This window comes from Helianthus annuus, chromosome 9 (genome assembly GCF_002127325.2).
Source record: "Helianthus annuus cultivar XRQ/B chromosome 9, HanXRQr2.0-SUNRISE, whole genome shotgun sequence".
In the NCBI taxonomy this organism is placed as follows: Eukaryota; Viridiplantae; Streptophyta; class Magnoliopsida; order Asterales; family Asteraceae; genus Helianthus; species Helianthus annuus.
Window position 1 is genome coordinate 55,195,299 of NC_035441.2, and position 13,412 is coordinate 55,208,710.

Genomic DNA, 13,412 nt, shown 5'->3' on the forward strand with positions numbered 1-13,412 from the left:
AACTATACACCGCAACGTGCGAAATATTATATTCTTTTTATATATGCCTAACCATGTTAATATCACTAACGTAATATGTGTAACAAAGTAAAGAAAACGTGTCACGTCACGTACTAGCACCACACGTTAATGTCATTATTATAACGCGTCTAACGAAGTCACAAGCCAAACGCGCAACACATAAAAATCTAGTCACATATTAAAAACAAATGAGTCAATCCATAAGCTTATTCCTTGATTAAAAAAATAAATAAAAAAAAAAAACAAATGACTTGACTCAAACCTAGAAACTTCACATCATGTCTTAACATCTTATCTTAAATTCCTACCCTAACTTAAACAAACATAAACCCAAACAATATAAAAAAACATATATTAAACAAACATCAAGTGATAATGATAATGATAAGTATGATGATAACACTCTTTCAAACAAATGGTCCAAAATCCAAATAACATCACCTCAACATAAATTCTCAATGGGCTTAAAGAACTCCCAAGTCCCAACAACAACCAATTTAAAAAAAATGTTATTCAATATCAATATATCATCATCATCATCATCATCTCCAAATCCAGTATCCATCCTCTTTCTAACCTCACCAAACTCTCCAATTCTCTCTCCTTCACTCTCCCAGATCTCCGCGAAGCGATCTCTCATCGTCGCCGCCGGCGTTCCACGGAGTAAACGCCGCCGGAGACCACCGCAACCGCAGCAAAACGACATGTCAGTCACCGTTTCTATGCCGTTTGAGGCTGAGCCCTTTGTTAGCTCTAGAACTCGTAAGACCTGATTATCTGATTAATATATTGTTACTGAAGTGAAACTTTGTTGTTAATTTGTTATGTGCTGTGGATCTCTGCTTTAATTTTGTTTCTGATGAGTTTAGTTAGTGTTTAGGATCAGTTAGGGTACTCATAGGGTTGGAATCACTGAAATATGACTAATTTGTTCTTGTACTTCAGATTTTGTACCTTTCACCTGGACTTGATATTAGGTGTATTTACTAAAAGTTTACATTAATTAATCCGAAACTGTCGTCACGAAAAGCAATTCGTGTCGAGTTAGGTGTATTTACTAAAAGTCTACATTAATTAATCCGAAACTGTCTTCACGAGAAGCAACTCGTGTCGAGTTAGGTGTATTTACTGAAAGTCTACATTAATTAATCCGAAACTGTCTTCACAAGAAGCAACTCGTGTCGAGTTAGGTGTATTTACTGAAAGTCTACATTAATTAATCCGAAACTGTCTTCACGAGAAGCAACTCGTGTCGAGTTAGGTGTATTTACTAAAAGTCTACATTATTAATCCGAAACTGTCTTCACAAGAAGCAACTCGTGTCGAGTTAGGTGTATTTACTGAAAGTCTACATTAATTAATCCGAAACTGTCTTCACGAGAAGCAATTCGTGTCGAGTTAAAACTGTAAAAGCCTTTGGCTAAGAGTAAGTCATGTGAGTTTCTGTATGCAGCTATGCGCTTACTTGTTGTGTAGGTGTATGCGGGTGAGATTTGATCTTTTGGAATTAAATGTTTAGATGTATATTGGATATTGATACACAACATGTAAGAATGGGATTGTAATCTAATATGCTATGGGAATTTGTATGAAGCATTCTTCAGTTGACATATAGGGTATTAGGGTTCTCAGAATTGTGTGGTTTATAACATGCGACGGTTTCCTAGATGTGTGGCCTAACCTGTTTATTGTAGAAACAATATACATGTTGAGGTGTGTTTGAAGTTTGAACCAGTCATCTAAGAGTTAAATTTAGTGGTAGCCCTTATATGTGGAATCTTGTATTTGTATTGGTATTGTGGAAGGTGTTCTTCTGTGAGTTTGTACGCGTATGTAAACCCTTATATCAAAACAAGTTTTTTTTGGAAGTCATAAGCTTATACCTATTTGAAATGCTTAACAGATCTGCTACCAAATACATAAGAAGATTGTATATCGTGGTTGATGCTATTTTACTCAACAACAGTTCTTGAAATGAAATTTGTATGCATACTTAAGTGCATCTTATGTTTCTTGAAAAATTCATGTATGATCCTATGAAGCTGAATTTGGACTTTCTCAGGGTGGTATTAGGAGCTTTAGAAGATTTTTGTGTGCTTGTTTGTCTCTCATAATATGTATTATACTATTATGAACTCATGAAAGTGCAATCGCAGGTAATGGGGCCAGTAAAAGTATTCCTCAAAAGAATAGATACTCCATGAGCTCTATTAGCTGTTTCGGGGTGGAGCTCACACCAGACAATATCGCAATTTCCATGGTATACTTTGTCCAAGGAGTTTTAGGGCTTGCTAGACTTGCTGTCAGCTTCTATTTTAAGGATGATTTGCATCTTGATCCGGCAGAGGTATATTACTATTATTTGCATCGCAAACTAGGAACTCCGAACTTGAAAAGGTAGAGGGTGCAAGTTAGGGATGGAAAATGGGCGGTTTATGTCATAGAATTTAACATTCCCATTTCCGAAATAGTTGATTACAAAAAAATTCTTGTAAACAACACTATAATAGCGAATATTCCCTGCATTCATATCTAATTAAGTTCGTAACTGAACTTGACTTATGGGGAATTTTCATTTTAGGTAAACTTGTAATAAAAAATCTAATTTAGCTTGCATAACCATAGTCATATAATTCGCTCAAGAAGAAGCGAATTTCGTTTTGGTACGTTTCGTACCATACGGAATTCGTGTGCGTATAATACGGTACCAATTCGCGATTTTCCTTAATCAATTCAGCGCATCATGCTATTCAATTCAGCGAATTTCCTTCTTCAATTCACTGAATTCCGGTTGCCCTAATAGCGAACTTTTAGCTTCAATACGTAAACGTATTAGGGTTGGGGTCGGTGGGAATACGTATTATAATACGTACAACTGGCGGGTGTTGGTAAGATTCTTGTTCACGTTCTCTTAACAAAACCATTGACTTGTTACAGTTGTATAATTATCATTATGGGCTGTAAATATCTATCTGTAGTTTAGATAGTTTGGAGATAGATCAGAACGGGCAAGTTTAAGAGTGGGTCATAATCAGTTTTGGTTCAATTGGTTGGCTTGACTGATGGAATTGTATCGAAAGAAACGGTTTGGGAAAATCTTGATGAAGAAGACGTTTGGATTTATGAATATTGAATTTTGATCATTTGGATTTAGGAAATTAGTAATTTTTGTTTTAATTTGTGTATACCGAACCAACGGAATGGTACACCGAACCGAATCATACCGAAATGAACCTACCCCCCTCCGAACTGAATTCGTCCCAACTAGCGAATCGCGAATCCAAACCGCGTACCCGAACCGGAGCGAACCGCGAAGTAGGTGACTATGTGCATAACCACCTTACATGTAAAGTTTTGACGTCATAACAAGTACATCATCTAAAGCCATTAATCAAACTAATTTTGTTCATAAATGAATGAGCTACACTCTTGGGATTTCCCATCATAACGGATTTCATTGTTTCCTTTTTATAGTTTTAGACTTCTTTAAATGAGTCTTCTAGTACCCAGCAACACTAGTGGATTTATTTATTTTTTGAAGAACAAATTTTTTTACACCTAAATACCACCTAACATTGCACTTGCAAGGATTTGAATCCACAAGTGGATTTATTTGATTGGGCTTGCAGTCTCACACTTCCTTCATAATTCATTTGTGTGTTTTTTTAACATTTGATCGAATGTGCTTTTTATGTTTGGATATATAAGAGGAAATAAATAAATAAATATAAAAGTATCAGTATTAAAATGAAACGACACTACTAAAGAAGAACAAATAGGTTAGTCAAAACATAATACAATCACATCTTCATTTCCCTAGAAAATCATAAAAACATCAATAATCCTTCTTAAGAGAAACAGAGTTACAACCATCGATATATATGTTGTAGAAACGTTGTTTTTCCATTGCTGGACCTCCTATATGTAGTTCAGGTCATGAAAACAAAACCTCTTTCATTCAACCCATCATTAGAGGCAGCTATTCTTTGTGTACTATATGAAACTTTGAGAATTCCTCTTTGAAAATAAATACATACGTATTAGCAAATAACTAACTAACAACTCAGTTAAATAAAAATTCACCGACTCATAAACTTGCTTGTCAAAAGCAAATGTTTAGCATGGGCAAATGTGGTTTTCTTTGAATCCACAAAATCGAATAGACAAGCAGATTACTTTTTTTAATTTGTTTACAACTTGATATGAAGATCAGTTATATAGCCTTGATTCAGTAAGATAAAACTAACTCGTTCTACATGGTGGACTAGACAGCTGTGATAACCGGTTTCTCTGCATTGCCCTGGCTTATCAAGCCATTGTATGGTTTTATCAGGTGCGTTAACATGATATACTTTCATCACATCTGCATATCCTGTGACATTTATCAATCCACAAGTATTCTTACTTGAATATCGTGTTTGTTTTTCTGTAGTGACTCGGTCCCGCTTTTTGGGTACCGAAGAAGGTCATATCTAGTTCTATCTGGACTTCTTGGAGCCCTCTCGTGGAGTTTAATGGCCACTTTTGTTGATGACAAGTACGGTGCCGCTTTTTGCATACTTCTTGGATCGCTTTCGGTTGCCTTTTCTGATGTTGTAAGTATCTACTACATTTTTTTTCTCTTCTAGTCGGTTTGTGTGTTATCACTTAGACTGACGAGTAAATTAAAAGTATCTGAGATGTCGTTAACGTCTAGTCAGGCCATAAAAAGAGTGGTTTCTGTAGATTTTTATAAAAAGACATTAACATTAATAAATAAAAGATAGATGCTTTTGCGACATGCTGTTTTATCTTTTTTTTTAAACCGACCTGGCGTAATGCGTGACCGACGTGCTTATTTTTAATTTTTCAAAAGATTTACATTCTTTTTGGATTCCAAAGTGAATTATTTAATATATCTTACTTTAAAATTTGTTATATGTTTAACAGACAAAATATTCTTGTCATACTTTTAACATATGTTATTTAATGTGTCGTTTTTAATCTCGGTTATCAGTCTTGTGTTTTGGATTGCAAAGGGACCACTTTTGACCTCTTATAAATTAAACCTTCAATAGATGCAGAAGTAATTTCAAATACTTTTGTGATGTATGCGCATTCTCCCTGCGCGCGTGCAATTGTGCACTCTCACATATATATAGTTGTATGTGTGAGTATTATAGCATGCACATAGTAAGTGAAGTATGTAATAGTGTAGGTTGTAGATTCAATGGTGGTCGAGCGAGCGCGTGGTGAGACACAAAGCGTATCCGGATCTCTTCAATCCTTATGTTGGGGTTCCTCTGCCTTTGGTGGAATCGTAAGTTCCTATTTTAGTGGCTCGCTTGTGGATGCTTATGGTGTAAGGTATGCATCCTCTTTAGTCTCCCAACTTGGTTTAAAAAGGTACGCTTGAGGCGCACGAGGTGATTTGGAAGGCACCTCAAAGCCTTGAGTCCCCACCTCATGCACATCTAGGTCAAAATCGATCAAAGATGGGGTCTATCGGAGGTTGATATATAAAAACAACGAAAGGGGTGAAGATATTATGAATGGTTTACTTGATAAAAAGACTAATATGTAGGAGTAAACGACACAAATGGTCCTGTGGTTGACCAAAATTTGGGATTTGGTCTCTAGCTTTCCAAAAGTACACAGATGGTTCCCATGGTTTGCAGTTTGCACTTTGTAACGCATTTAGTCCCCAACTTTTGCCAAAAGTACATATATGGTGCTTGTGGTTTGCACTTTGCAACGCATTTAGTCCCTAACTTTTGCCAGAAGTACATATATGGTCTTTGTGGTTGCACTTTGTAACACATTTAGTCCTTAACTTGGACCTGCTGAAACCTTTAGATTTGTTAGCTAGGGACTAAATGTATTACAAAGTGCAAACCACAGGGACTATATGTGTACTTTTGAAAAGCTAGGGACCAAATCCAAAATTTTGGTCAACCACGGGGACCATCCGTGCACTTTAGTCTTTACTCATGTAAAAGAGATGAGACATGCAATTCTTATTTGGTTGTACATAGAGCAGCGCCTCGCGTACGTGAAGCACTCGCCTCTCGTCTCGATTTTCGAGACCTAAACGCCTCGAGGCACCTCATGCTTTTTTTCAACCTAGCTTCTAATAAAAAGTAAACCATCAACTAGTGAAAAAATACAAATTCTTCCTCACAAGCATGGTACCGCATTTTGCAGGTTTGTTTTTGGTCTTTCAGCATTGCTTCCTTTATTGACATCTGCAGTTGCGGTTCTAGTGAAAGAGCAACGTGTTCGTGGTCCCTTATCATCTTCCGCATTAGATACTACTACTAACGGTATCGTTGAGTTATGGCAAGCTATCAAACAACCAAATGTTTTTCTTCCGACTCTGTTCATTTTTCTCTGGCAAGCAACGCCGCACTCGGAATCCGCCATGTTTTACTTCACGTAACTTTCTTCCTTATTCAACTTTGACACTATTAACGTGTATATAATACATATATATCATTATATATGTATGCCTGTGTGCATGGTTTTAAAAAACGTTTGAGGCGTGCGCCTCGAGGCGAAACGACCAAAAAACGAGTCTGAGGTCATGGTGTTTTTAATGCATATGCGCCTCAGCCCCTCGAGGCGAAACGGCCAAAAAACGAGTCTGAGGTCATGGTGTTTTTAATGTATATGCGCCTCAGAGGGGCTGAGGCGCTAAGAAAGCTGTGCCTCAGGTGCGCCTCAGGGGATTTTGATAGCTGTTTTTGATGTTTTTGACTTTTTGTGTCAATTTCAAGTATTTCATGTCTTTTTTAAGTGTGTGTTTTTGATGATTCTGATGAATCTGATGATGAAATTAGTTAGTATTATTATTTTTATAATATATATAATTTTTATATTTATTTATTAATACTGCCTCGGCCTCACGCCTCGTTTCGCCACGAAGCGTAAGGCTTACGCCTCGTGAGGCGAAGGGAAAACGCCTCGAAACTCGTTTCCGCTCTTTTAAACCTTGCCTGTGTGTATGGGGGCATTCGTCTTAGAACTAACAAGATGTTGAGAACTGTGTAAACCGCATAATGCATTTGTACCTATCGCTTTGAATGTGATACAGTAGACACGTATATAGCTGTCTCTGTTTCTCTCTCCCACTACTTCTGATTATTTATATTTTTAGAGTAAAATGCCATTTTCGTCCCTGAGGTTTGGCCAGTTTTGCGACTGTCGTCCAAAGGTTTGTTTTTTCGCATATGGATCCACAAGGTTTGAAATCTTGCGATTTTCATCCGGCTAGTTAACTCCATTCATTTTTCTCTGTTAAGTCAAAGGTATTTTTGTCTTTTTGCTAATTAATGGGCAATTCGGTCTTTTTCACTTTATGTAAAAAGACCGAATACCTATGTAGCACAGGAACGGGTACGGGACTAGGGTATGGCGAACGGTAAAACTCAAAAATCCAAGATACGGGTATGGCAAAGGTACAACAAAAAAATTATATTAAACAAAGTCCAAAATAGATGTGAGGAAACAGAGACTCTATAATCTCTCCGGCCGCCGTACAATTTGCTGCATTGTCAGTAATGATTTGCACACCATTTTGATGACCAATTTCATTGATTACTTCTTTCATCAAATCCGCAATAAAAATCTATCTTTTACCTCCCCAAAACAATTCACTGCCTTTAGAAACATAGGACCACTACCTGAGGTAGCCATGAAATTGATTAGAGACTTTCTTGTAGGATCACTCCAACCATCACTCACAATAGTCACACCTTTTTCTTTCCATGAAAACCTAAGTGGTTCCAATAGCCTATGAACATTTTCTTTTTCTTTTTACAGTAAAGTTGTTTTGAGCTTATTATTACCCAAAGGTACATACCCATCAGTTTTGTTGGCAGCAGCAAACTAAAAAGCCCCTGAGATAGTGTGGATTTCTTGCAAGATTAAAAGGTAAACCTACAGTATAAAACATCCTTGCTATTTCTTGATCCAGTTGGTCCCTAATTTCAACACCAAAAGCTCTTTCAAGAGGTGTTGAAATACCTTTTCTTTTCTTAAATCCAACACCAGCTTCACATGGCAACCCGACTTCTTTCGCTTTTGACTCGACTTTCTTCTCTTCATACGCATCTTCTAACCGTTTCATCTCATGTTTGTCACCTGCTGTTGATTTCTTGCAAATACTAATCCTAGTACCTATGAAAACAAGTGAAGCTGTTACTCAATATATCAACATCAAATCTTCAATACTTATATCATCAACCAATAATACTAATACTTGCTTTAGAACACTACAAAGATTACCTTTTATCCTAAGCAAATGTGCTTTAACCCTTGAACATGATCCTTGTCTGGTTCTAAGCAGTCAATAGCGGTGCTATAGCGGTTAGCGGACCTCAGGGTGTGTAGGGTGTGTAGCGGTCCAAATAGCGGTGGCCTATAGCGGTTCCGCTATTAGCGGCGCTAAATACCGCTATAGCGGTGCTATAGCGGTATTATAGTGGTGCTATAGCGGTGGCCTATAGCGGTTATAGCAGTAACGGTGTTTAATTGTGTTAATTCTTAAATTAAATACTTCAAAGTTACTATTAGTATTTGATTTGCGACAGGTTTTCGATAATGGAATGATATAACTATGAATTTTGATATTACTACTAATATTTTTCAAAGATATATTTATATATATATAAAAATACACAAATTATGCATGGTATAAAAATTACCGCTATATCACCGCTATACCACCGTTATAACTTATATATCATATAGCGGACCTTGACCGCTATTCGATTTTGGACCGCTTTAACTGCATAGGTCTGGTTTCACTGCAAAGATTGCATTTAAATTTCCAAGTTCCTCCTACTGCACCTTGTTTTTTCGATTTTAGTCACATAGTCTGATAGAAACTTGAAACTGAAAACTTCAATTACTGAAAGAACGATACAATTAGCCACATTTGAGATAGGCCTGATCTCCAATTTTAGAGTAAAAACCCTAATTTTATAAAAACATAAACATCGACGCCTAATCTAAATGATACAATGATATTAATAAGATTAGATTAGAACTAACTGCCCCACTATTTGCTCCTAAAACTGTTCCCACTACTTGCTCCTAAAACTGTTCCCCCCCCAAACCCATTCCCGCTAATAATTAAACGGGTCAAATACCCAGCTGGAGCTTGACACAAGATATGGGTCAACAGGTTTGTATCAATACATCCTACCCCAAAATCCGACTTGTCCTCAAGTCGGAAACAAGGGAACTGTTGTGCCAAGCAATAAGCCATTCAATTATAGACAGAGGTTGAAAATCAAATGCCCAATCTTTGGTAGTCAGTGGACAAGCTAAAGGCGTTGCCGGAACTTGAACCCTTGCAGGTTTCAGCCAGGATACATGGGAGACCAGAATGATGCGATAAAGTCCACAAGAGCTAGATGACAGTTTCGTAAAGAGGTTGACAAGGCTGAGTTTGTGGAAAAACTGACGTTGGGCTGTAGGGTCATACTGAGCGACATTTGTAGTATAGTCTGAAATAGGTTTTGGGCTTGGGCTCCATGCAAGACTTCTGCTGGGCTTAGATGAACAGATCTTGGACTCGTTTTCTAGGGCAAGGCGAACAACATAACACTCGGTTCTAGGTTTCTGAATAAACACGTTAGCCTTCATCAGTTCTTCATTGAGACCATTCGGTCCTTCATCCTTCTCCACTGTCTTCTTCAAATAATTGTCCACTTCTTCACTGTTACAACCATCTTCGCCTGGTTCTTCACTGTTACAACCATCTTCGTCTGATTCTTCACTGTTACAACCATCTTCAATCACCTGAGCTTTAATTTCGTCAACAACATCTCTCAAAGATGCAAGAATGCCGTCTAATCGTACTGCAATGATTGCGAGTTGATCTGCTAAATTCCGGCTTGTAAGCACCATTCGATTTCCCGGCAATGGAACCATTGATAGAAACTTGAAACTGAAAACTTCAATTACTGAAAGAACGATACAATTAGCCACATTCGAGATAGGCCTGATCTCCAATTTTAGAGTAAAAACCCTAATTTTATAAAACCATAAATATCGACGCCTAATCTAAATGATAAAGTGATATTAATAAGATTAGATTACAACTAACTGCCCCACTACTTGCTCCTAAAACTGTTCCCACTACTTGCTCCTAAAACTGTTCCCCCCCAAAACCCATTCCCGCTAATAATTAAACGGGTCAAATACCTAGCTGGAGCTTGACACAAGATATGGGTCAACAGGTTTGTATCATAGTCCCACAATGGAGGTTCTTCTATTGATGTAGATGATGATTCTTGTGTTTCTTGAGAAGCCATAATCAATGATGATTGATGAATAGAGATGATGGATATCGATGATGATTGATGAATTGAGAAGTGAAGACTGTTGATTGCGATGTTATATTGACACATGAAAGGCCGACGGTTGTTTTTGGAATTTGAAAGGGTTAAAACCCTAAAAATAAATAGAAACGTCCCCGAAACGTTTTGGAGCCGTCCCCAATAACCCGGAAACGGTTAGAAGATGCGTATGAAGAGAAGAAAGCCCTGTCAAAAGCGAACGAAGTCGGGTTGCCATGTGAAGCTTGTGTTGGATTTAGGAAAAGAAAAGTTATTTCAACACCTCTTGAAAGAGCTTTTGGTTTTGAAATTAGGGACCAACTGGATCAAGAATTAGCAAGGATGTTTTATACCGGATGTTTACTTTTAATCTTGCAAGAAATCCACACTACCTCAGGGCTTTTCAGTTTGCTGATGCAACAAAACTGATGGTTATGTACCTCCTGGTTATAATAAGCTCATTACAACTTTACTACAAAAAGAAAAAGAAAATGTTCACAGGCTATTGGAACCACTTATGTTTTCATGGACAGAAAAAGGTGCGACTATTGTGAGTGATGGTTGGAGTGATCCTACAAGAAAGCCTCTAATCAATTTCATAGCTACCTCAGGGAGTGGTCCTATGTTTCTAAAGGCAGTGCATTGTTTTGGGAAAAGTAAAAGATAGATTTTTTATTGCTGATTTGATGAAAAAAGTCATCAATGAAATTGGTCATCAAAAAGTTGTGCAAAGCATTACTGACAATGCAGCAAATTGTAAGGTGGCCGGAGAGATTATAGAGTCTGTTTCCTCACATCTATTTTGGACTTTGTTTAATATATTTTTTTTGCCGTATCTTGGATTTTTTAGTTTTACCGTTCCCCGTACCCCCGTTCCTGTGCTACATAGATCAGGGACGACAATGGCATTTTATCCTTTATATTTTAATGTACATGTGCATAATGCTATTCTTTAACATGTTATCTGTTTAAAACGAATGTGCCCTATATATATGTGTGTGTGTGTATTAGTTCGGTTTGGTCTTTTCGATTAAATAAGTCTATAAGTGAAACCAAACCACTATAACCGGTTACTAAAAATCATAATCGAACATAACGTTTTTCTATCGCTTCAGTTTGATTATATCGTTAAATTGATTATGGTTCGGTTATTCAGTTTTTCTGCTCACCCCTACTAAACATACATTTGTAACGCATGTACGATTATTGTGTTTCACTTGTTATTTCATCCAGTACAAATAAGCTCGGTTTTACACCCGAGTTTCTGGGCCGGGTTAAGCTTGTGACATCAATCGCTTCACTTCTTGGTGTTGGGCTTTATAACGGGTTTCTTAAAAATGTTCCCCTACGCAAGATTTTTCTTGCTACAACTATAACCGGCACTGCCCTTGGGTTGACTCAGGTTTGACTTTACTATTACGCTGTCTTTGAATTCCTAAACATAATCTGTTTTTTTTCCACATGTTCGTTAATGAGTTTTCTACGCGTTGTAGGTTATCCTTGTCACTGGGCTAAATCGCAAGTTTGGTATAAGCGATGAGTGGTTTGCAATTGGAGATTCTTTAATTATAACCGTTCTTGGTCAGGTAATTCATTGTATAAATTGTTTTTGTAAATAATAGTGTCAAATATGGTAAAAAATTAGTTTGGCACTTATTGTTTCAAATAGTGAATATATTATGTAGAATAAAAGGCCATTTTGTCCCTGAGGTGTGGCCAGTTTTGCGATTTTCGTCCAACGGTTTATGTTTCCGCATCTGGATTCAAAAGGTTTGAAATCTTTGCCATTTTCATCCGGCTCGTTAACTTCATCCATTTTTCTCTGTTAAATCAGGGGTATTTTCGCCTCCTCCGTTAACGTAAAGGGCAATTCGGTCTTTTGATACTTGTACATTATGCTAAATGCTTGTACATAAAGTGAAAAAGACCTAATTATCCTTTAAGTTAACAAAAAAGACGAAAATACCCCTGGCTTAACAGGGAAAAATGGATGGAGTTAACAAGCCGGATGAAAATGGCAAGATTTCCAACCTTTTGGATCCAGATGTGGAAAAACAAAACCTTGGACGAAAGTCGCAAAACTGACCAAACCTCGGGGATGAAAATGATCTTCGTATAAAATGATTTTAGGAGGTTTTATTTCTTAAAGTACACTTTTGACCCGTTACCTTATAAGCTAATGTTTTTAACTTGACCCGTTATGAAATTTGTTTTGTGACAGGCGTCTTTCATGCCGGTTCTAGTTCTAGCAGCGAGACTGTGTCCCGAGGGTATGGAAGCAACTCTGTTTGCAACCTTGATGTCTATATCGAATGGAGGGAGTGTTCTCGGGGGTCTTTTTGGTGCGGGTTTGACCCAGGTTTTGGGTATCACTAAGGACAGCTTTGACAATCTCGCACTTCTTATCATCATCTGCAACCTTAGCTCGTTGTTACCGTTGCCTCTGTTACACCTTCTTCCTGTGGATATTCCCAAGGATGAAAGGCCGAAACAGGATATTGAGGTTGAGTTGAAGTCTAGTTAGTTAAGGATACATGCGTATGCGTTACGCACTTGATAACTGTATTTAGTTGAGAGATGTAAATATTTATTCGCAAAGCAACCGATAAAGCCAACCATATGAGTTAACATCCTAATTTTGATATCAAGGACAAGTATATGATTGTTATAACAAGTTATTAGTTGTTTTTGTGGTTTGATATTTTACTATGACAAAAGGACTAAATATTCTCTGTTTTTATGCTAATATATCAAGGCACATCGTGGCAAAAATGATGATCAGTATTACTTTTGTCTCTTAAACAAACAATATATGCAGGTCCAAACGTGCGAAAGTAAGATCTTAGGGTGTCGTCAGCGTAAATACATACATTACCGATCTGGCGAGAGTAACATATTGGTAAAATCGTCTGGTTTCGGTATTGGAACATACTGTAACATATTGGTAAAATCGTCCCGTTTCGGTATTGGAACATACTTCTATGTGACGTAAAATAGTATACAAATAGTATTTGTTAACTTGTAAATAAATCATGATTCAAAAGAAATATAAAGTATTTACATCTA

At 37.2% G+C, this 13,412-nt stretch overlaps 1 protein-coding gene across 1 annotated transcript; it reads left to right on the forward strand.

Moving 5' to 3' along the window:
* The first annotated feature begins 421 nt into the window (after positions 1-421).
* On the forward strand, positions 422-13,055 carry LOC110877796 (folate-biopterin transporter 1, chloroplastic). The gene is made up of 9 exons (XM_022125999.2): positions 422-783; positions 2,178-2,368; positions 4,290-4,354; positions 4,454-4,616; positions 5,219-5,367; positions 6,205-6,435; positions 11,580-11,748; positions 11,840-11,932; positions 12,568-13,055. Exons 1-9 carry the CDS (start codon positions 480-482, stop codon positions 12,868-12,870), a joined length of 1,668 nt encoding a protein of 555 aa, XP_021981691.1. The 5' UTR covers positions 422-479; the 3' UTR covers positions 12,871-13,055.
* The last annotated feature ends 357 nt before the right edge of the window (positions 13,056-13,412 follow it).